Source organism: Paramisgurnus dabryanus, chromosome 1 (assembly GCF_030506205.2).
Source record: "Paramisgurnus dabryanus chromosome 1, PD_genome_1.1, whole genome shotgun sequence".
NCBI lineage: Eukaryota > Metazoa > Chordata > Actinopteri > Cypriniformes > Cobitidae > Paramisgurnus > Paramisgurnus dabryanus.
In genome coordinates this window covers 17395661-17416655 of record NC_133337.1, presented here as the reverse complement: position 1 = coordinate 17416655, position 20995 = coordinate 17395661, and the positions used below count along the sequence as shown (strand labels likewise).

At 34.1% G+C, this 20995-nt stretch overlaps 1 protein-coding gene across 2 annotated transcripts; it reads left to right on the top strand.

The window, feature by feature from the left end:
• The first annotated feature begins 1639 nt into the window (after positions 1-1639).
• LOC135745047 (chemokine-like protein TAFA-2) lies at positions 1640-20578 on the top strand. Of its 2 annotated transcripts, none has more exons than XM_065263451.2 (6): positions 1640-1842; positions 12083-12189; positions 13060-13212; positions 15938-16062; positions 16682-16731; positions 20190-20578. In XM_065263451.2, exons 2-5 carry the CDS (start codon positions 12084-12086, stop codon positions 16709-16711), a joined length of 414 nt encoding a protein of 137 aa, XP_065119523.1. In that variant the 5' UTR covers positions 1640-1842; position 12083; the 3' UTR covers positions 16712-16731; positions 20190-20578. The 2 variants fall into 2 exon arrangements, with proteins under 2 accessions (XP_065119523.1, XP_065119522.1); XM_065263450.2 differs by having other exon boundaries at positions 20186-20578.
• Positions 20579-20995: the final 417 nt, after the last annotated feature.

Sequence of the window (20995 nt, the reverse complement as noted above, 5' to 3'; positions counted from 1 at the left end):
TCACATATGTGGGAATAAATATAGGTCTTTTGTTGGTTTATCGATCAATTATTGACACGTCCAAATGAACAAAATTGGATATTAGCGAGTAAAGCCGAGAGGTTTTTTTTTATATGTTTTATCTGAAGAATGAAGATCCAGCTAAACTGCAGTGTTAAGACAATATACTAATGTAAGCATAATTAAGTTTACTTATCAGTCAATACATATCTGATTTACATTCTCTATTGTGTTATTTCCTACCAAAAATTCAGCTAAGACCAGTATAAGATGGTGAAGTGGTTTTAGTTGGTCTCCCAGCTTGGTTTTAGCTAATATTGCTGGTGTAGCAAGCTGGTCTCGCTGTGTTTTGGTCATTTTTTAAGCTGGTCTAGCTTTACCAGCTTTACCAGCTTTGCTAGGCTGAGAGGACCAGCTTAACCAGCTACCAGCTTATGCTGGTCTTTGCTGGATTTTTCACTAGGGTTTATATCAGGGTTTTGATGGCAGGGAACTCCATGATGAATGCTTAGCAAGGGACACTTATGTCCATACTGTATAACGTTAACGTTTGAATAAAGAAACATTTTGGTTTTAGATAAATAGCAAAATTGTTTAAAAATAAATAAATAAATAATTGGCTACACAGTGGTCTTTTTACAATTTTTGCTTTGACTTTACATTTTCTGGGGACCCCTTATGCCTGTTTGTAAAATTGATAATGGATAAAATTGATAATTAATTTTAGTAATGGAAACACTGTCCTTTTAATAGAAAAAAATCATATATTAATCATAAATATTGTGTGGGGTGATATTTTAAGTTATTTTGTTTTATTATATTAGATAAAAACTATAGATAAAACACAACTTAAAATGTAGTAATGAGTGACGTACAGTGGACCAGGAGTAAAGTTAGGGCAATGTTAGGTTGGTAACCAAATACTAACATTTTGATTCTGTTCAGAAAATGTTCTTTGATAACCAAAAACATACCATAAAGTAGTTAAAGTAATTATCTGTTTAACACTTAAGAAATTTAAGAAAAATCAAACAATCCTTAATCTAACATCTTATAAAACCTCTGAAAGATAAGTTTGAAAACTAATGTTTAATCTACCAGATGAGGGCGCCACTTGTCCAGTATTTACTTTTATCTATTATAATTCCTGAACAGTTTAAAAGGGATAGTTCACCCAAACATTCTGTCATCATTTACTCACTCTCATGTTGTTACAAACCTGTAAAAATGTCTTTGTTTTAATGAACATTAGGGAATATATTTTGAGAAATGTATGTAACCAGTCCAATTAGAGGCCCGATTGGCTTCCAAGAAAAAAGAATACTAAGGAAGTCAATGGGGCCTCTGAACTATCCCTTTAAGTCCAAACAGTGTTTTACCACTGTCTGATTTACCAAATAATTTTAATAATATAATGCTTTAATTACAGACACCTCATGCACATAAAGATTTTTAATGCTTTATGCTGTTATTTCACACAGGTGTGCGTGTGTGTGTGTGTGTGTGTGTGTGTGTGTGTGTGTGTGTGAGAGAGAGAGAGAGAGAGAGAGAGAGAGAGAGAGAGAGAGAGAGAGAGAGAGAGAGAGTTAGGGAGAAATAGAGTGTGTGTGAGAGAGTCAGTGTTGTTGAATCTCGGAGAAGCATGCATCATTTCTCTTGATTTTTTTCCCGCTTTTTGTCGGGGTTCACATTAAATAGTTCATCACTTTTATACAGGAAAGGACTAAAGGTGTGTGTCATTCACTGCAGGATTTCAGATATTTAGCTTGCGTTTGCATCACACACTCTGCACGCGCTGCTGAAGGTCGGACCGAGCGCACTCTGATCGGATGGATTGATCAGGTACATGGATCTGCTTTCTACTTTTCATCTGTATGTGTGAGATGTTTCTCTGCTCTTATTGATGATGTGTTTGTCAGTTTAATTGCATCAGTGCAAAAAACACACCACAGTGAATTACCATTACTAGTTGAGTTAATGTTGGAGTGCAATAATCAATCAGTAGCCCATTTAAGTACAAGCACAGTATTATTTCTAAGTGTGATGTTTAGTAATCAATCTGAAACTCTTTGCTATACCTATAGTTCTTTTAACTTTTTAAAAATGCAACAAAAAGAGCTCATTATAATCAAGTACATAAGAAAGTAGAAATTACATTCCCATGGTAGGGACATTTAAAGCAATCGACAAGACAAAAAAAGTAATTCAAGTGTCAGCGTTTCATGTATTGTATTGTTCTTCTGTGTCACATTGTAGAAGTTAAAAAAAATGTAAAGGACTTAAGACATTTGAACCTAAAAGCAAAACTTAGACTAAAACAAAATTTCATTTATATACATTATATTTACATTTATACAGACGTAGGTCAGTTGAAGAATACATAAAATGAGAAGTGCCAGTAATACAAAGTTTTATTCACAACATTTATGAACTATTATACAGAGAAATAGGGAAAGAGGGGCGTAGTCAAGAGATTATTTTGAAGTGATCTTAGATGAAATTTGTTTTTTGGTCGCCTATCATTTACTGACCGTAGTTTTCTGTAGATGACCCTATATAATAACAGTGAGAGTTCTGGATATTAATGTCTATAAACTCTTCTGCACATTGGGATCATTGATCGTTTATAAAATCACACTTTCAGATTGACATAATTAACAATCAAAAAATGCTTGAAGATTTTAAATAAAGTTGATATTTACAGTTGTCTGATAGTACAGTATCACATACCAAGATCAAAAATACCACGTCATATTACCAATGTCAAAAAATTTAAACTTTTTTAATTTTTCAATGGTATTTTTTCATCATGACATTTCATTGGCTTTTATTCCCTAATCAATACAAGAGATAACAATAATCTTAAAATGGCTACATAAATAGCCTGGCTTAATTTTAATCATTACTGTTTAGTGCGTGTTTAAATACCCACAATGGCGAGTTGTACAGTATATAACATTTTTTTTAAATGCAGAAGTATCAGTTTAATGTAACAGATGTGTGTATATGTGTGTACAGATGTGTGTCAGTTTTGGATGTTTGAGTTAAATCACAGTGCGTTATTAGTCTCTCAATGTATAGTCGTAGTTCAGTGAAACAAGTAAATATGTTAATTATTATTATTAACTATATTGCTTATAATAGTAATAATTAAAAAGAAAATTAAATACTTTACAAATAATAATTGTTTTATCTAATGTAATTGTTATTATTTTTATTTGTTAGACACAAACCACAAGATCAGATTGTTTATTATAAAATAAAATAAAAACAAAACATTGTTTTAATAAAACATAAACATAATTATAAACATTAAATAAAATTTAAGAGAAACGTATTCTTGACTTTACATTTCTGGATAATCTGTTTGTTGGATTTGAACACTAACCGCAGATTGGATTCACAAAACCTTGAGTTAAATATAAACTGTGTGTCTGGTGTTTCATTTATAAAACGAATAAGTTGTTTTTAAATACAGTTGACACACACACACACTCTCTCTTTTTCTGGTTTCCATGGGGACATTAGACGTAATGAATTTATTCCATACAAACTGTACATTCTATTCCCTTCCCCTAACCCAAACCCCAGCCATCACAGAAAACTTCAATAAATATCATTATGTTTGATTTTTAAGCTTGTTTCCTCACGGGGAGCTCAAAATTTCCCCACGAGGTCACAAATTTACTGGTATTCCTGGTTCCTATGTTTTTATACTAACAAACACCAACAGTCATTGTGAATCTGTCAAGTCTTTATATACTGTATGTGACTCTGCTGTGAAATCCAGGCTAAAGTCTCAACATCTAATTATGAGATCTGGAGCATCTGGAGATCTTGATTCCAGCCATTAAATTCACTAAGATTTTAATCTTTGACATGATTTAACTAGTCAATATTAGGGCTGCTTGATTATGGGGGGAATCATAATCCCCATTATTTAGGTAAAAAATGTATACCGATTTTTTTACGTGATTACTTAATGAGTGTATTTATTAAAACTCATAAAACGTATCAAATCTGTAAGGACTTTGTGTTAGGACTTCAGACAGATGCGAGAGCATGTGCGAGAGAGAGAGAGAGAGAGAGAGAGAGAGAGAGAGAGGCGCTACAGTGCAGCTGCTTATGACGCACTGGATTTATATCACAATACAAAATGCGGCCCACTAATCGAATTACCTTGATTTTCTTGTTTTTGCAATCAAAATGTGACATAATCGAAAATGAAAAAATTATTAACTGCACAGCCCTAGTCAATATAAAAGATATCAAGATTATATTTGCACATATTTGCACGATGATATTTACATGATGTTGGATGATTTTATGTAGACAACATGACTTTAGCTGTGTTTTTACAGGCAGGGTAACATACAGTATATTATCTGTTATATTTTAAAATCAGTATGTTGAGAAGACTCCACTCTTGTTCTGTTTGTCATGAACCTTCATATTTTATCATACATTACTGAGGTCTTTATGACCATCTTACTCTGATTTACACATGAGACAGATGATGTTAAATACAGAGACATTCACCTGATAACTGACTCTAGATCAGCTTACATTGGTGTGTGTGTGTGTAATGACCAGAGGCGGCCGGTGACTTCTTTTCCGAGTGTCTTGTGTTGTTTTCATGTCAAAATATGTGTTTGTTGCGTCATGTGAACCATGCGCATCATGCTCCATGTCAATTAACTTGCCTCTGCACACGCTTCGAAAGAGTTTATGATTAAAGAGTAACTAAACCTTAAACCAACTTTTTTTAGTTAATGATCTGTAAGAATGATGCTTTATTAGTGCTGTTCATTGATTTTAGTAAGTTTTTTGACATTTGGATGTAAAGTGTTTTAATACTACAATATATGGTGTAAAAACGTCTGAGTGCTGCCCTCTTCAGGTTAAACGGTGGCTACTGCAGTTGAATTTTTCTATTGGATGTTGGGTCCAAAAAATGATTCGTGACGTAAGCAGGTTCAAGCTCACCACGCCCTTCTTACGATCTCACCACACACTTAGTTCATCCCCTCTATCTCCGTTGGGGTCTGCCCACTTTTCTTGCATTTTTCAAATATTGCCAGTGGGCGGAGCAAGCTCTGACCAGGGGTTTAGTTACTCTTTAAAGAGACGCTCATGTTCACAAAATACTCGCAAGATACTAACTTAACACTAAACTTTGATTACACATTAATCAGATTAAGTGCGAATCTGTCAAACGTGAGCATTTATTATCATAAACCCCTTTGTAGCGTCTGCAGCAGGCACGTATTTTGAAATGACGTGTGAAGCACATAGGTTCACATGATGCACCGAACACACATTTTGACATCACGAGCCACACACATGTTGTGCGGTCTCTACAAAAAGTCACCAGCCACCACTGACCATCACCGAAATTGATCTCTCTATACACAATCACACTGCAGACGTTTAACTTGCATGTGTGATTCTCTCCCCTGTAATAAAATGGTTTAATCTGATCAGACAGTGTTTAAATTATTCAGTTCAATCAGTGACAAACACCAGAACCAGTAAAAAAGTCCGACCTTTAGCTTGTAAACAGAACGAATCAGAGTGAAGCGGCTGCTTAAGTTTGTGATGAAGTACAGGAGACTGACCGAGATGTTAGGAGGCAGTGTGTTCACGTTGCCGGCGTTAGGTCATGTGGTGGCATTTTCGCACGGTGATTGCCTGATTCATAGATTTTGATAGCTCCGTTATTCATCATCCTAGCACAGCAAGAAGGCCAAAACAACCAACAGGACACTGGGAAATGTCCCGGTGCTCCAAGTGGCCAGTTCAAAAATAATTTTTTGTAAGATAAAAAATATTTGCACTAAATGCTGCACAAAAAGCTTCCACTACGATGGCCGAGTACAATGTAAAAAGCACACGCATAAAATCACGATATTTTTGTGCTATACTGTAGTAAACAGCCTGCCTGCGGTTCATGTGATTTAAAGAAAACATGAGTAGCCTTCTTCTGCACACTTTTCTTAAATGGATACAGTACTGTACAAAACTCTTAGGCCACTATGCCAGAATTAGATTTGTTGTTTTTGCAATGTTATAGTGATCATATATAATTGTTTCTCAGTCCCTTTAATAGAAAACATCCAGAAAATACAGGAAATGTGTATGTAGTATTAAAAACTTTATAAAAAATTCACACTGAAGTGTCAGGTTTTTAGGGTAAACTCCCCTTCCAATTGAGCACTTGCAGGAAACTGCAGGATCTTTTAAACCTAAATAAAATTAAATCCTAATTTCTAATTTTAAAGAAATTAGTCTTTTTACTTAATTCTGCTCAAAAACGCTCAAGATGTGTTTAGTGCCAAGAGAGATCACACTAAACACCGATGATGCCTCAAGAAGACATTTAGTCCTGAATTTTTTTTTTTTACATATTTCCTGTATTTTCTGTTTGTAATAAAATAGATTGAAAAATAAATATGGATGGACATTAAAACTTCTAAAACAACAAGTCTGGTGGTGGTGGCCTAAGACTTTTGCACAGCAATGTATATTTATTACCCTTATAAAATAATATATTATATAGTACTATGATATCTTCATCCGAGTTATTTAAGTTTGAGTTGTACATTTGACTGCCTTATTTTCAATTTCTGAATGTTTACTTTAACTGTTTGATAACAGACTGATAAAACTATTGGAAAAACTGGAAAAGCTTATATTACTATTATTTTACTATTCTGTAACAATTTCTTATCTTTATTAATTATTGTATTAGTTGCATGAATAATTAAGCAATTAAACAAAAGTTTTTGTTTAATGGTATTGTTTTGATGTGATATTTATATAAATACTTAGCCTGGATACTCATGTATTATACAGTATGAGTATATAATATGGGTGGTGGGGGCCACATCTATATTTTTTCAGGGGGCACAGAATTCTCTAGCTACGGCCCTGTGTGTGTGTGTGTGTGTGTGTGTGTGTGTGTGTGTGTGTGTGTGTGTGTGTGTGTGTGTGTGTGTGTGTGTGTGTGTGTGTGTTTTGGGTTGCTATTATTGGATGTCCTTATCACCTTCAATCCTGTATTAATCTGCACTCATCGTGATCTCAGAAGTTATTGTGGTGTCTGTTGAAACTAAGCGAGCAGTAAAGGTCTTTTCAAATGGCTCTGATGTGGATTGATTTACAGATGAATCTTAATTCATTATTGTTGTTTTCAGTCACTGCGTTTGACTGATCAGAGCTTCTGATCTTCTCTTCATTATCTGCTCTGAATGAAGAAAACAGTGTAGAGAACAAACAATTAACTCAAAGAGGGGAAAATATTCCCTATATCCAACATTGCATCCAACCGTACAGTTTTGTTTTGTCACTTGATAATATGACTTAGGTGTGTTCTGGAAGGCATTAAAAGAAATTGTGTGTTATTAATACAGTACACAGTGTTTTGCCCAGTGTTTGCTGTAAATATTTTAATAATTTTCTGAGATATTGGGTCTATAGGCTTATGGTAATAATTCATACTTTATTTTAAAGACAGATTGTTTGGGTTCGTTTGGGTTGATGCTTTTTGGTACATATGTTTTTTCGGTTGAAATGCAATGAGGTCTGAACACACTGAGCTGAACTAAAATTATGTTTTAGATTAAGAGTCTTCAACTACTCGATTTTATAAATGTAAATATGATGCGAGCCAAACTTATACCCCTATTTTTACCTTTTATATATATATTTTTTTACTTTTTGGTAGGTCATATATTAAAAAACATGATAAAAAAAAAGATGCACAGATGCACAACATTCGGCTAGAGGTCGACCGATATGTGTTTTTCAAGGCCGATGTAGATACAGATTATTACAGATCAAGTAGACCGATAACCGATATTTTAAACCAATATGTCTGGTGCAAAAATGAAAATTTAATTTAAAATTAAGACAGGCTCTGACAAAAACATTCAATGCTTTGAATTATTTTTAATTCTGACTCTAAGAAATGTTAATTATAACAATCATATTAATAATATCAAAAAAGAGCAGAAAGGACCCATTTTTAAAGCAACCAAAGCTCAAATTGGATCTGAAAAACCGCACCTGCAGATGGTTGGCACCCCACACAGCCCCTTCTGACACTTTTTCCGGTTTATCGGCCGTCATTTGATATGTACAGTGGAAAGGCGGCATTAAAGTTACCACAATAAATTTAAATTAAATTTAAAAAGATAACCGGCGGGCCGGATAAAGATGATTGGAGGGCAACATTTGGCTCACGGGCCGCCAGTTGACTAGTACTGTTTTAGAGGATTAAATCAGTTGTTAAGGATAATGTTTAAAGCAGAATGAAATAAAAATATTCAGTTGTTGAGTCTGCAGATGTTAGCTTTGCTGTTTTAGGATCAGTAGAGTTTGAATTAATTTTACACATAGGTATTAATATAAGCAGCTCATTAAAATCCTCACCTGTCTCTTCTCACTAAGAATCTATAAATAAGAAGTCATATCTTACTATCAGCAGTGAGAACGCTTCACATGTGATGTGTTCAGTATCATTACTGTCATATAAAGTGAAGTTTCTCTTTTAAAGGACACATCATGAATCTGATGAGTCGGACTAAAACTATGTCACGGTGCTGTGTCTGCAGTCTTCTGGTGTGAGGACATCAGTCACTATAAAACAAGATTATATACATACAGCACAGTTTATACACATTGAGAAGAAATGAGGCATTATTAAAATAAGGCGTAAAATAAGAAGTATAAAGAAATAATGTATAACAAATGGCTTTCAACACTAACCAGGTCAGACTGTATTGAATGTGGTTGAATATGACCGATACCTGACCCATTAAAATAACCTCACCTCCATCACGGTCAGTTGTGCTGAAACCAGAAGAACATTTAAAGGACGTTGTGTGTTTGTCCTATACTGTCCTGTGCTGTAACAGCTGAAGAAAAACTCATTGGTTTGCTGAATATTTAAGGTGGTGATGAATTTCTCCAGTGTTTTACAGTTTGGACTGAGTTCTGTCAGTCATTGTAATGGTAGCTTTATATCAACCCAGTTTTCTGGCACGATTTGGACCAGGGTTTAGTGGAGTATAAAATAGGGCTGTCAAAATGAACGTGTTAATAACGCGTTAACGCAAATTCATTTAACCCCACTAATTTTATTAATGTCCTCTTAACCCAACGTGCAATTTCTGTTTGACCCTTGGTCTAACACACAGCTGTATGAATTGAGATCCCGAACAGCTAAATTACAGCTTTAAAAATATCTGTTTTGACAATAATTCATGCAGATATTATCTGTTATGTCTTAAGTGAATTTTGGTTAACTGTTGAGGAAAAATTTCTGATGTGTAACATTTTATTAGATCCTTGCATTGCAGTATATCTTAAAGCTGTCTGTCTCAATGTCAATCAAACAATAAAAGAAAAATAGTTTAATATATATTGATATTGTTTTTAACTTTGTGTGTTTACCAGTGATTTTAATGTATGAATGTGGTCATTTTGGATTTTTCTCAAAATTAACTTTGCTGACTCTGTCAACTTCAAACAGTTGTAGTTCTGTAATGTTTTGTCAGATTCCAACAAATCATGCATTATTTTTAAGTTTTTAAATAGAGAATGTCAAAATATAAATACATGTATATAATAATTATAATAATAATATAAATTTGCTCATTCCGACTCCGAGTTTGCCAGCACGGGTCACAAATGATGCAGCAGCAAACAGTAATGGAGAAAGAAATGGATCTTCTGAAAGGAAAATTCATATACAAAACAATGGCTGATGGTTCTGTCAAAAATGTTAACAGGCTGGTTTAAACTTACATAAAGCATCTATATTTGTCCAGATCCATGTTGATTGGAGTATTAAAAACTTGAAAAGTGTTAAATTTAATCACAAAAGTTTAATGCCTTCCAGAAAATGTTCCAGAAAAATAAAGTGTTATTTAAACATACAACAAATCAAATAAAAAACAGATCCTCTGCTTTGCATACAAATCGTCCTATCTTTTTCTGTTTTTGCATAGGTGGATGTTTCAGTGTTTTATAAGTTGGGTAAGAGCGACACCTAGTGGGAAATAGCAGAAATATGGATTGTCGTAAAAACTCACTATTGGCAGGGAAGTGTTTTCTCCTAATTGAAAGATAACGGGCCTGTGTACTAATGCTCTCCAGATGGTTATAAAACGTATGGTTGTTTCAGCTTTTTTTAAAGACTTTAATACTGTAACTGAATAACTTAATACATTCACATCATTTATTCAGACTGTAAAAACAGCATCATCATGATCATCATGACATCACACATATGAGCTCATTAACGTCAGGTTTAGCTGTTAGAGAGAGAGAGAGAGAAAGAGAGACATAAAATACTAAATTATAATGCTTCTTGCACTGCCAATCGCAGTAAAATATTATTTAGTTTTTTCACAAATCAATTTATTTATTGTTGTATTTAAAGTATGAGGTATGTGGCTCAGTAGTGTCAAATTCACATGTATATATTTTTTTATTAAAGTTGTGAACATTTTCATCATGATATGTTTATAAAACCTCCCCGTGAGACCCAGCTATGTGTTTCATTATTGATACAGCTATTACAAAAGAAGCAATTAAAACCAGAATTAAAAATAGGCAGTTCATATTACACAGACAATCTTAAAAAAACAACAAACTAATATGAGAGAGAGAGAGAAGAGAGAGAGAGAGAGAGAGAGAGAGAGAGAGAGAGAGAGAGAGAGAGAGAGAGAGAGAGAGAGAGAGAGAGAGAGAATGAGGTGAGGAGATAATGGTGGCGAACAGAATCTCCAGTCATTGATTGAAACATCAGACTGAAATGAGAGAAAAACACACATAGAAAATAAACTAAAGGAGAGGAAAGATTTGAAAAGTAAGTGTAAATGTTTACTGTAGGTGTTTGCTATCAGATAAGTGGTCTTCAGAATCCAAAAAAAAAAAAAAAAAAATTGGTGTCTTTATTCAAAAATACAGAAAGTTTTCAGTGAGGGTAAGGTGCTTGTTCAATACTTAGCATCAGTACTTATCTTGTCTAGTAGGTTGAGCTGGAATGAGATGAGGTGCAGTGATGAGAAACCAGAAGTGGATTTCTGCTGATGTTTAAATCCTGAGAAAGACACTTACATTAGTATTCAAGTACTGAAGAGTGAGAGATGTTCATCTAGAAATTCTTTACATGAGATGTAATGAATCATGTGATCATCTTAGATGAAGAGCAATGATCTTTTTTTTTTTTTAAAAACCACACAACTAAATTACTGTGTTAATCATGGATCTTACCGATGTTTAAAAGTGTATTAATGTTTGCAGTTCTTTAATGGCTTGTTGCCTTGTTCTTGGCGATCACACACGTAGACCTGAATTAAACATGAAGAGCTTTTAAAATAAAACACACAATTAGAGAAGAGTCGTTCCACTGACAGAATCTAAATGAGAAAATAAGTCAAGGTTTTCCCCTATGGCACTAAAATGAAAGACTTTTCTATGGTCATTGTTCAGATGCCCAAAGTGATATAAAACTGTTAAAAGCAATTACACATCATATATCACATGTGTTTCATTTATAATTATGTGTTGTAGAAATGTGACTCTTTAAAGTTCATTAAACATAAACATTAGTTTGTTTGTTTGTTTGTTTTTAACACAGTTAATTAAAGTGTGTGTGTGTGTGTGCGTGCGTGCGTGCGTGCGTGCGTGCGTGCGTGCGTGCGTGCGTGCGTGTGTGTGTCACAGTAAATCCAGATGGGGAAAACAAGATGGTCAAATCTCAACCACCTCCGTAATGAAATACACAACATGAATATCAGTTAATAATCACTTCTGTATGTAAGTGATCCATAGAGATGCCAGTAATGAACGTCTTATTCATTTCATCTGCTGTATGGGAGATAAATCAAGATGATCATCTGAAACATGAACAAAAAACATGCTGAACATGATGCTGACAACATCTCAGACTCATCACACACACATTGAAAATGATATATTTATTTAAAAAATTGTATATACAGTATGTATAAATAAAAGTAAGTTGTGCGTGTAAGGCATCATGTATAAGTGTTGTTTGTTGTGTTTTTAGGATGTGGAGGAGTCATCTTCAGATCGCTCAAATACAAACACTACTGCTCCTGGTATCATTGGTTTTCACTCTCTTTGGATCTTCAGTCCAATCTGAGGAACATCTAGGTGAACAACAATCTGTTATCTGTTTTTCATGCATGTCTATCACACACACACACACACTTGATATCTAATGTTTGTCTTTGTTCTTCAGTGGAATCAGATTTATAAATAAATAAAACCAATAGAGGGAGAAAATTATCTCTTAAAATAAAACATATTACACAAAATACATGAAACAGATCAGGGCTCTAACTATGCAGTTGGGCTGCTTAAATTTTAAGAGTTATAGAAAAAATAATTAATTGTATATATCATACTAAATACACAGTATAAGCTGTTTTATATGCCACCTTTTATACAAAAGAAAATTTTGAGTGATATGAAAATCAAAGACTGTAATTTAAATGTATTTAAAAAATAATCATTTAAAACCCTATGTAGTGTTATCAGAAATGAGCTACAAAGCAGATTTACTCATCATCACTGATCAATAGAGAAAAACTGCTAGAGGTTTCAGTTGTGTTTGTTACACACATGCACTCAAACACATCTACACACAGAACAGGCAGCACATTGAAATGTCACGAGCAATTAAAAGTACACAGAGCTGTGAGGTGTGTTAATAATTCATGTACTCTATTGAGAGTAGTAGCCATCTTAAATACTAACAGCTGTAGTTTAACATCACTGGGGATGAAGCTTAAATACTCACAGATCAGAATCATGTTCTTTAGATTTTATTCATATACATACATTACAATTCAACTTATTCAGACTGCAGACACATTCTTATTTACTAAATAAAACTGATAAACCTGTTTAGATAACTCATGAAACTGAGATATTCATATATATTCATGTTATTGTCTGTGTTTGTGGACCTGGGCTTTAGTGATGATGATGATGATGATGAAGGTCTTCTGTGTCCTGCAGATCATCACGTCCGGACAGGCAGATGTGAGGTGGTGGCATTACATCGATGCTGTAATAAGAACAAGATTGAGGAACGCTCACAGACTGTTAAATGCTCGTGTTTCCCGGGTCAAGTAGCTGGAACCACCAGAGCATCTCCCTCCTGTGTGGATGGTATGAGAATGAGCTGGATACAGAGATTATCTGCCTGGTATAGAGTACATAAGACTGATGTAGAGTAAACATATGTATGATTATATTATACATTTCAGAAATGTACACACACAAAGAAATCCATTAACTGTCGTGGTTGACAGAATGGTTTGATTTATCAGTGTTTGAAACACATATAGTATGGGTGTTAAATTTTTTGTATTGTACTGAAGAAGATTTGACAAAATTAAACCATAGATTACAAAGATAAAGACACAGCAGCAGCTTATATTTCGAACAGAAGATGTGATACTTTACATTTATGCATTTGGCAGATGCTTTAATCCAAAGCAACTTACAGTACGCTACAATACAAGGTATTTTTTATCAGTTTGTGTGTTACCTGGGTTCAAACCTATGACCTTTTACGCTGTTAATGCAATGCTTTACCACTGAGCTATACAGGGACACTGATATTACACATACAGTTTAACATCTTTGTTTAAATGAAAATAATTAACTAGCTGAAGATTAACAGCCCTGTACTGTACTATGACTAAAATAATTATACAAATTATCTATGTTAAATATGCTAATTAATTGGGTGTGATGAAAGAGTTACTCCACGAGACAAGACACGAGATTGGGTTCACAAGACGGGATTTGTACAATTATTTTGCTAATTGATAATGAAGTTATTTGATATTTTTGGTAATAAAATAGACCCAAGTGAGCAATAACCTTAAATTACCTTAAATTACATAATAATGATGATAAAATAATAATTCGATAAAATAAAGTATCAAAACCAAACAACATTACATTAATATGTAGCCTATGTAATAAAAACCAGCATTATGTATTATTACAAATGCCTGCAAAGGACGATAGCGGATTGGTTTTGCGGATGTTATCTTTACAGATTGAGAAAACACTTAATCTTAGCCAAACAATGTTTAAATCCATTTAAATCTTTAATATTTTCAATTCAATTTTATTTATATAGCCGTTTCACAATTGTTTAATTGTTTTAAAGCAGCTTTACATTAAAAATGTAGGAGAAAACACCAAAAAATCGGTGAACAACAAAGAAGCAGAGTACAGCGACTAAGATTAAACCATACTAGTGAGCGTAGTAATATTGTAACGTATAGAACAGAGTTCTAAGTTAAGCCAATGTCAGCTGAAAAAAAACTCCTAGGAAAAAACCCTCTGGGGAAAAAATCCTAGCTCGAAAAAAATGATAAGGTTACTCATGTAACCCTGGTTCCCTGAAATAACGGGAACGAGCATTGCGTCACTAGCTGACTCTATGGGAAAACTCCTGTTTACTCGGCGATTGAAGCCTATTGGGCTACTGTTTAAAATGTTTCAGTGAGTTGATTTTTTTCTACAGGTTAAAGATGAAAGGATTTCGTTCATTAGTTGTTGGTATTTGGGCTGTAAATAGTCATTGGGATGCTTATGGGCTAGTTCTGAATGTTCATTGGGCTAGTTTTAATACGCGAATCTGGTAACCCTGGCCCCAATACATGACAATGACACATAAACAGAAATTTGTGATATGATCACGAAAAGCATGGAAATTCGTGATACAATTACGAAAAAACTTGGAAATTCGTGACAGTATCACAAAAAAGAATTAAAAAAAATACGTGACTATAGGGGGCATAATTTTGTGTGACAGGGGTGGTATACATGTAAATGGTACTATCATAACCTGTAATCAGATTCAATTCAGTCGAATTGACAAAATTGTGTGCATGTAAACATATTGTTAGATATAGTCGAATTATGTAAAGTAAATGCTTTGTGTAGTAAATGCATTATCTAACATAAACAAACAATAAACAATATCGTTTTTTTACAGTTAGTATAGCATTTATTCATTCTTGTTTATGTACGTACAGTTATTCATGTTAATTTATGGTACATTAACTAATGTTAATAGTTTCAACTTTAATAAAAAATGTATTAGTAAATATTAAAATTAATAAGATTTACAATTAATGAAAATATTAAAATAAAAATACAAATAATATATATATATATATATTAAATTATTATAGTATTATTATAATATTATTATAATATAAATTATTTGTATTTTCATTTGAATCTTTTTATTAATTAAAAACACATGCTATATATATAAATATATCAATTATATATTAATATATATATATATATATATATATATATATATATATTTATATATATATATATATATATATATATATACAATTTATTTATTTATATATATAATTTATTTATTTATATATAGCTTGTGTCTTTGTTACCTTTTTCACCTTTGATGAGTTTGCACCTCGATTATAAAGTGTTATAACTGATGTGTTCTCATCATTTCACCCATAACGCTTTGAGTTATTTGAGTTTTGTATGAAATGAATTTTAATGGCAGTAAGAGACCCAGAGCTGGATGTGTTCAGATAGGTCCAGGTCCCAGAGTACCGCCTGACCTATTCTCTGACATTTTATCTTTGACATTCACTGCAAATTAAAGCTCATCTCTAATGTTCTCTGTGGGAAATCTCTAAAAAAAACACATCAGCACTTAACCTGTTCATTATCCCTTCTCATATGAACCTATCATTGATGTCCTTTGAGCTCTTTCAAGTGACTGTCACCTTCAGAGACGTTACTAAAACTGTGACAGGATCAAAGCCTCACAGTAAACAACCTAAAATCTCTGATCCGTTCTCACTTCTTGTCTCTGTTTGTTCAGCATCTATAGTCCAACAGAAGTGGTGGTGTCAGATGGAGCCGTGTCTAGATGGAGAAGAATGTAAAGTTCTGCCGGATTTCAAAGGTTGGAGTTGTGCTACTGGAAACAAGATCAAAACCACAAAGGTGTGAAAACGCTCCATATAACATCACCGCACTGTCTGTCAGCATTATAAAAACAACAGCAAGAAATATCTTCCTTTCCATTAAGATAAAACACTTTCAGGTTTAACCAGATCAATCTACATAAGGAGCGTTCTGTCTGGATGGGTTTATCTGGCTGTGTGTTATTGAAGGTCGGAGTATAAGGACATGACATCCATCTGTCTGTGAGATCATCTGTTAGAGTAGATGAAGCTTTTAGCTCCATTAATGACTAGCGTGTCACCACAACACCCTTGAACCATGGCGAGCTGCTAAGGGAACATATCGCTTGCTTTAATTAGAAGCTTTTAATAGTAACCCAATGCAAATGTCCTTCTGGTTATGACGACTGTTTGACTTCAGACTCATTTCTGGCTCATTCAACTTCTATCAATTATTTAAAGAGCCTCACCAAACCTGTCTGGAGCCTATTTATTGATCCCGAAGACCCCGTGGTCCTCTTTATTTGCTGTTGTTGTGATGGACCTCATCGATTCACAAATAAACCATGTGAACCTCAAAAATGCTTTATCTTTCTTTCGGTATGAAATACTAAACTAATACCATTTCCTTCTTTCATTTCCCATGTTACGGGCATCAGATCTCCTCAGACCGGGATCAGCTCTGGTAACCGCTGGAAACCAGATACAGGTGAGGTGTCTAGTTTTAATCTATCTGCTCGCTTCAGTCACAAAGACGACACAACGTCAGGTTCCGTAAATGATTTTGTGGCACAATAAGTCCTGAGACAAACAGACCTTCAGAGGTTTCGTCCTTCTTGGCGTCATCTAGCCTGGTTTAAACCAGACCATTCTCAGTAGTAACTGAGCTTCATAGACAAATCATTTCCAAAGGGACGTCACCAACGGACCTCGCTCAAATGCCTTTGGGCACAATTGGATAGACCTAAACCAATCAGAACGATTAAGGGCATGACGTATGCACTTTGTTTAGCCACCAAAGTTGCAAGCTGGTATATCAGATGCATATATATATATATATATATTTTTTTTTTATCTATAATAGATATATACATATATATATTTGCCGCATCCAGTCGGTAAGGCAGTGATAACATCTTTTTTGGATATGAAGGCTTCGAGTTCTTTGAACAGGTTTTAACGAAAAGGAAAAGTTTACTTCAAATAGCTTAAAACAGACGTGATAGCTGATTCGAACGAGGGATGTTTCACAGCGGCATCCACAGTGGTAAATAACTTCAGCATAGAGAAGAATATACTGTATTATAGTCTATTTAATATCACATTTTCTACCTGATCTTATGTTGCACACACACACACATTTTTTAAAGGGTTAGTTCTATTACAATCCGATCATAAATCACTTACCTCTGTGTCGTTCTAAATAGTCAAGGCCTTAGATTGTCTTTAGAACACATTTGTAAATATTTTTGATGAAAACTGGGAGGCTTGTGTCTGTCCCATAGACCAGTGGTTCTCAAACTTTTTCAGCGTGCGGCCCCCCTTGTGTATGGTGCATTCCTTCGCGGCCCCCCCAAAGAAAATTTATGACAAAAAACAGTTCTAAAACTTAACATTTTATTTAAACAAATTATTAACCTATAAAAAGTGCTGTTGGTTAGTAGCCTTATTTTTTTTTAGGTTTAATTACACAGATAAATTCATGATAAATTAATGTATTTTATAAAATGTCATAAAACTGGGGCCCCCCTGGCACCATCTCGCGGCCCCCAGTTTGAGAACCACTGCCATAGACTGCAGTTTGATTTTTCACAATCAAGCCCAGAAAAGAATTAAATACATCGCCAAAAAGGTCCATGTGCCATCAGTAGTTTAATAATAATATTATGAAGCGACAACACTTTTGTGTGCAAAGAAAACAAAACAAACTATTTTATTTAAAGGGCTCATATTTCGTGGCTAAAAAGCACATTACTTTGTCTAATTAGTGTAATACAATGTGTTCGCATGGTTTATGATAAATAAAACATTATTTTCCACATACCAGTGGTGGCTCGTGACTGCTCTTCGGAGGATGTGCTAATTCAAAATAAGTGTTCGGATTCTCACATGTGTGGTTCCCTTTTCCAAAATATGTGTCCTGCGTGTCGAGAGATCCTATGTGCATCACATGTTTTGTCAAAATAAGTGCAAAATAAGCTGCACATGCGTCAAAACCGTTTATGATAAAAGAGACGCTCACGTTCCCAAAATACACGCTAGACACTTCCTTAACAGTAAACTCTGATTACGGATGAGATTATGCGAGTATCTGGCAAACAGCACGGGAGCATCCCTTTTATCATAAACCCTTTAGACGCATCTGCAGCAGGCACTTATCTTGGCATGACACGTGATGCACACACAATCTCTTAAAGCACAGAACACATATTTTGAAATTACGAACCACACACATGACAAGCTATATACAGTACATGTTGTGACGAACTTCAAATCGTGCGGTTCAAAAAAAGAAGTCACCAGCCGCCACTGCCACATACCATACATTTTTTACTGCCCATCTGTAACAGGTTGTTTGTACAAAGCTCATCGTTATGAGAAAGCGCGATATAAGCAGAACGTAACAGATTGGTAAGGTAAGGATACTAAAACACAAAACCATGTCTGCATTTGTGATTGTAGAAACGACAAACAAGCACTACTTTGCACTTCACAGAACTCGCGTTTAAATCGTCAGTAGGAAATTCTTTAAATATAAAAATATCGGCTACTTACAGGATGTCAATCAGCAGAACCAGAGTAGTTGCAAAGTTGGAATTGCTCCACTTTTTAGATGAAGCCTTTGTGTACATCCAGCGTTGTAATCCCTCGTCAAATGTGCAGCACACAATTGAAAATTTGAGCTATACTGTTCTAAAACAGTGTTGTAAATAAAACCTAACCCCTTGTCTCTTAATGTTTACTCTATTAGAAGGCTAAACAAAGTAGTTTTGCAACGAAACACATTGTCTGCTCGACATGGCGAAAAAAACATCAATACTACAGCGTGATTGAAAGTTACACCCTCTTTCTTTGCGATACATTAGGGCAGTGTTATGCAAATGTTCAAACCAGTATAAAGTCTAAGTGCATGTTGAAGGTATAGCACGGATGAGGATTCACTTTTAGCAAGATGATCTCTTTGTATTTGAAACTTTATTTTTTGCAACAGATCTTTTATGTGCACAGGTATTTTTTAACACTCTAAAAAAGGAAAACATGAAATCAGATCATACGACTCATATGACTTTAACAATTTGTTTTCCTTTTTGGTCGTTTAGTGTGCGTTCACAAGCAGACTACGGTGCATGCTGCTGATATGACCTTTTCTTTAAAGGAGCATTTCACCTGTAGAAACATTAATCTTTATTCAAAGTGCGTCATATTTGTAGTTGAAATGTAACATACATATAGAATTTGGTGCCTATTTGACCGAGAAAAGGGGTGTTTGTAGTCTCACCCCCTCAACAAAGATATTGGACTTCCTTCTTTCAATGATGCAAAATGATGATTTTTACATCATTGAAGGAAGGAAGTGCAACACTGAAATCTGTATTTCTCCTGTCTCAGCGGCAACTGAGGAAATGATGCATGACCATTCAAAAACATGACTGGGGGTTCTAACTATACAAAGCTTAATGCAAATGGGTGAAGTGTCCCTTTAAGCCATTATGCAAAGCAAAAATTGTAAGCAATACTTAAACAGGCTGTTTAAATGCACAAATTACTTGCCAGCGTATTCTGTGTCCTTGAATATAATAATTTGTTTAGTTTTCTTTATGCACTAAAGTGTCACTTCATAATATTGTTATTGAACTACTGATGGCAAATGGACCTTTTTGGCAATGTTTTTCATTCTTTTCTGGGCTTGATTGTGAACATCAAACTGAAGTCTATGGAACAAACACAAGCCTCCTGGTTTTCATTAAAAAATGAACAATTGAAGACAATTGAAGGACTTGATAGTTTAGAACAACATATGGGTAAGTGATTTAAGATTAAATTGTAATTTTGGGGTGAACTAACCCATTTAATAGACGTTATTCTGGGTCCATAGAAACCCTTTGCTTGTTAATATGCTGATAATATTGTGTAATGTTGTTATTTTCTAAACTGTGTTTCAGACAGATGGAGAATCTGAGGTGTCAGTCTCTCTTTAACATGAGAAACACAGCGAATCGAAGCAGAGACTCCTGCAAGTGTAAAGATGAATATCGGAAAAGAGTCAGATAATAAATGATAAAGCTGTTGTGGCTGTGTGATCTGCTGGGATTGATCGGATCAGATCTCTTTCATTCTGTCAGTTGCAGTGAGATCTCTCATTCTTGGCTTATGGTACTTGATAAAAACCTGATCGAAACATCAACTTTATTCAATATAAAGAATGAGGAAGAGTTTGATACTTTAGTTTTTTTGAAGTTCTAATATGAATGTTGATGTTTCCTCATTGTGCTATTTATATATCTATAAAAGATTAATACAAACTACTGCAGGTTTACAGGGTTTTCCTCCGTCTAAATGATATCAAATGCGTCTAATAAACTTTCATTGTTTAAATCTAACCAGTCTATTCATTTCTTACATTGTTGCATCCTCATTATCTTTATTAACTAATTGACTATGATGTAACTGACTTAGAAATGAATTGTTTACAGGTGAAGTGGGGGGTTGGTTGATGAGACAGGAAAGATGAATGATGCTGAACACTTTAATGCTAAACAGTTCCCTTCTTTTCTATCGATGAAATGTATGTATATGTATGTATATATATATATATATATATATATATATATATATATATATATATATATATATATATATATATATATATATATATATATATATATATATATTTGTGTGCAGTATGATTTGATCTGGGAAATGTTTCTGTTGGCGCGCTCTTAAAACGATTGTGTTAAAACAACACATCTGTG

What these genes read in the sequence shown, in the direction of transcription:
- LOC135745047 (XM_065263451.2), top strand. Translation starts at nt 12,084, where the DNA reads ATGTGGAGGAGTCATCTTCAGATCGCTCAAATACAAACACTACTGCTC. An exon ending in ATCTCCCTCCTGTGTGGATG is followed by an intron (nt 13,213 to 15,937) that starts GTATGAGAATGA and finishes CTGTTTGTTCAG; the next exon opens with CATCTATAGTCCAACAGAAG. An exon ending in ACAAGATCAAAACCACAAAG is followed by an intron (nt 16,063 to 16,681) that starts GTGTGAAAACGC and finishes TACGGGCATCAG; the next exon opens with ATCTCCTCAGACCGGGATCA.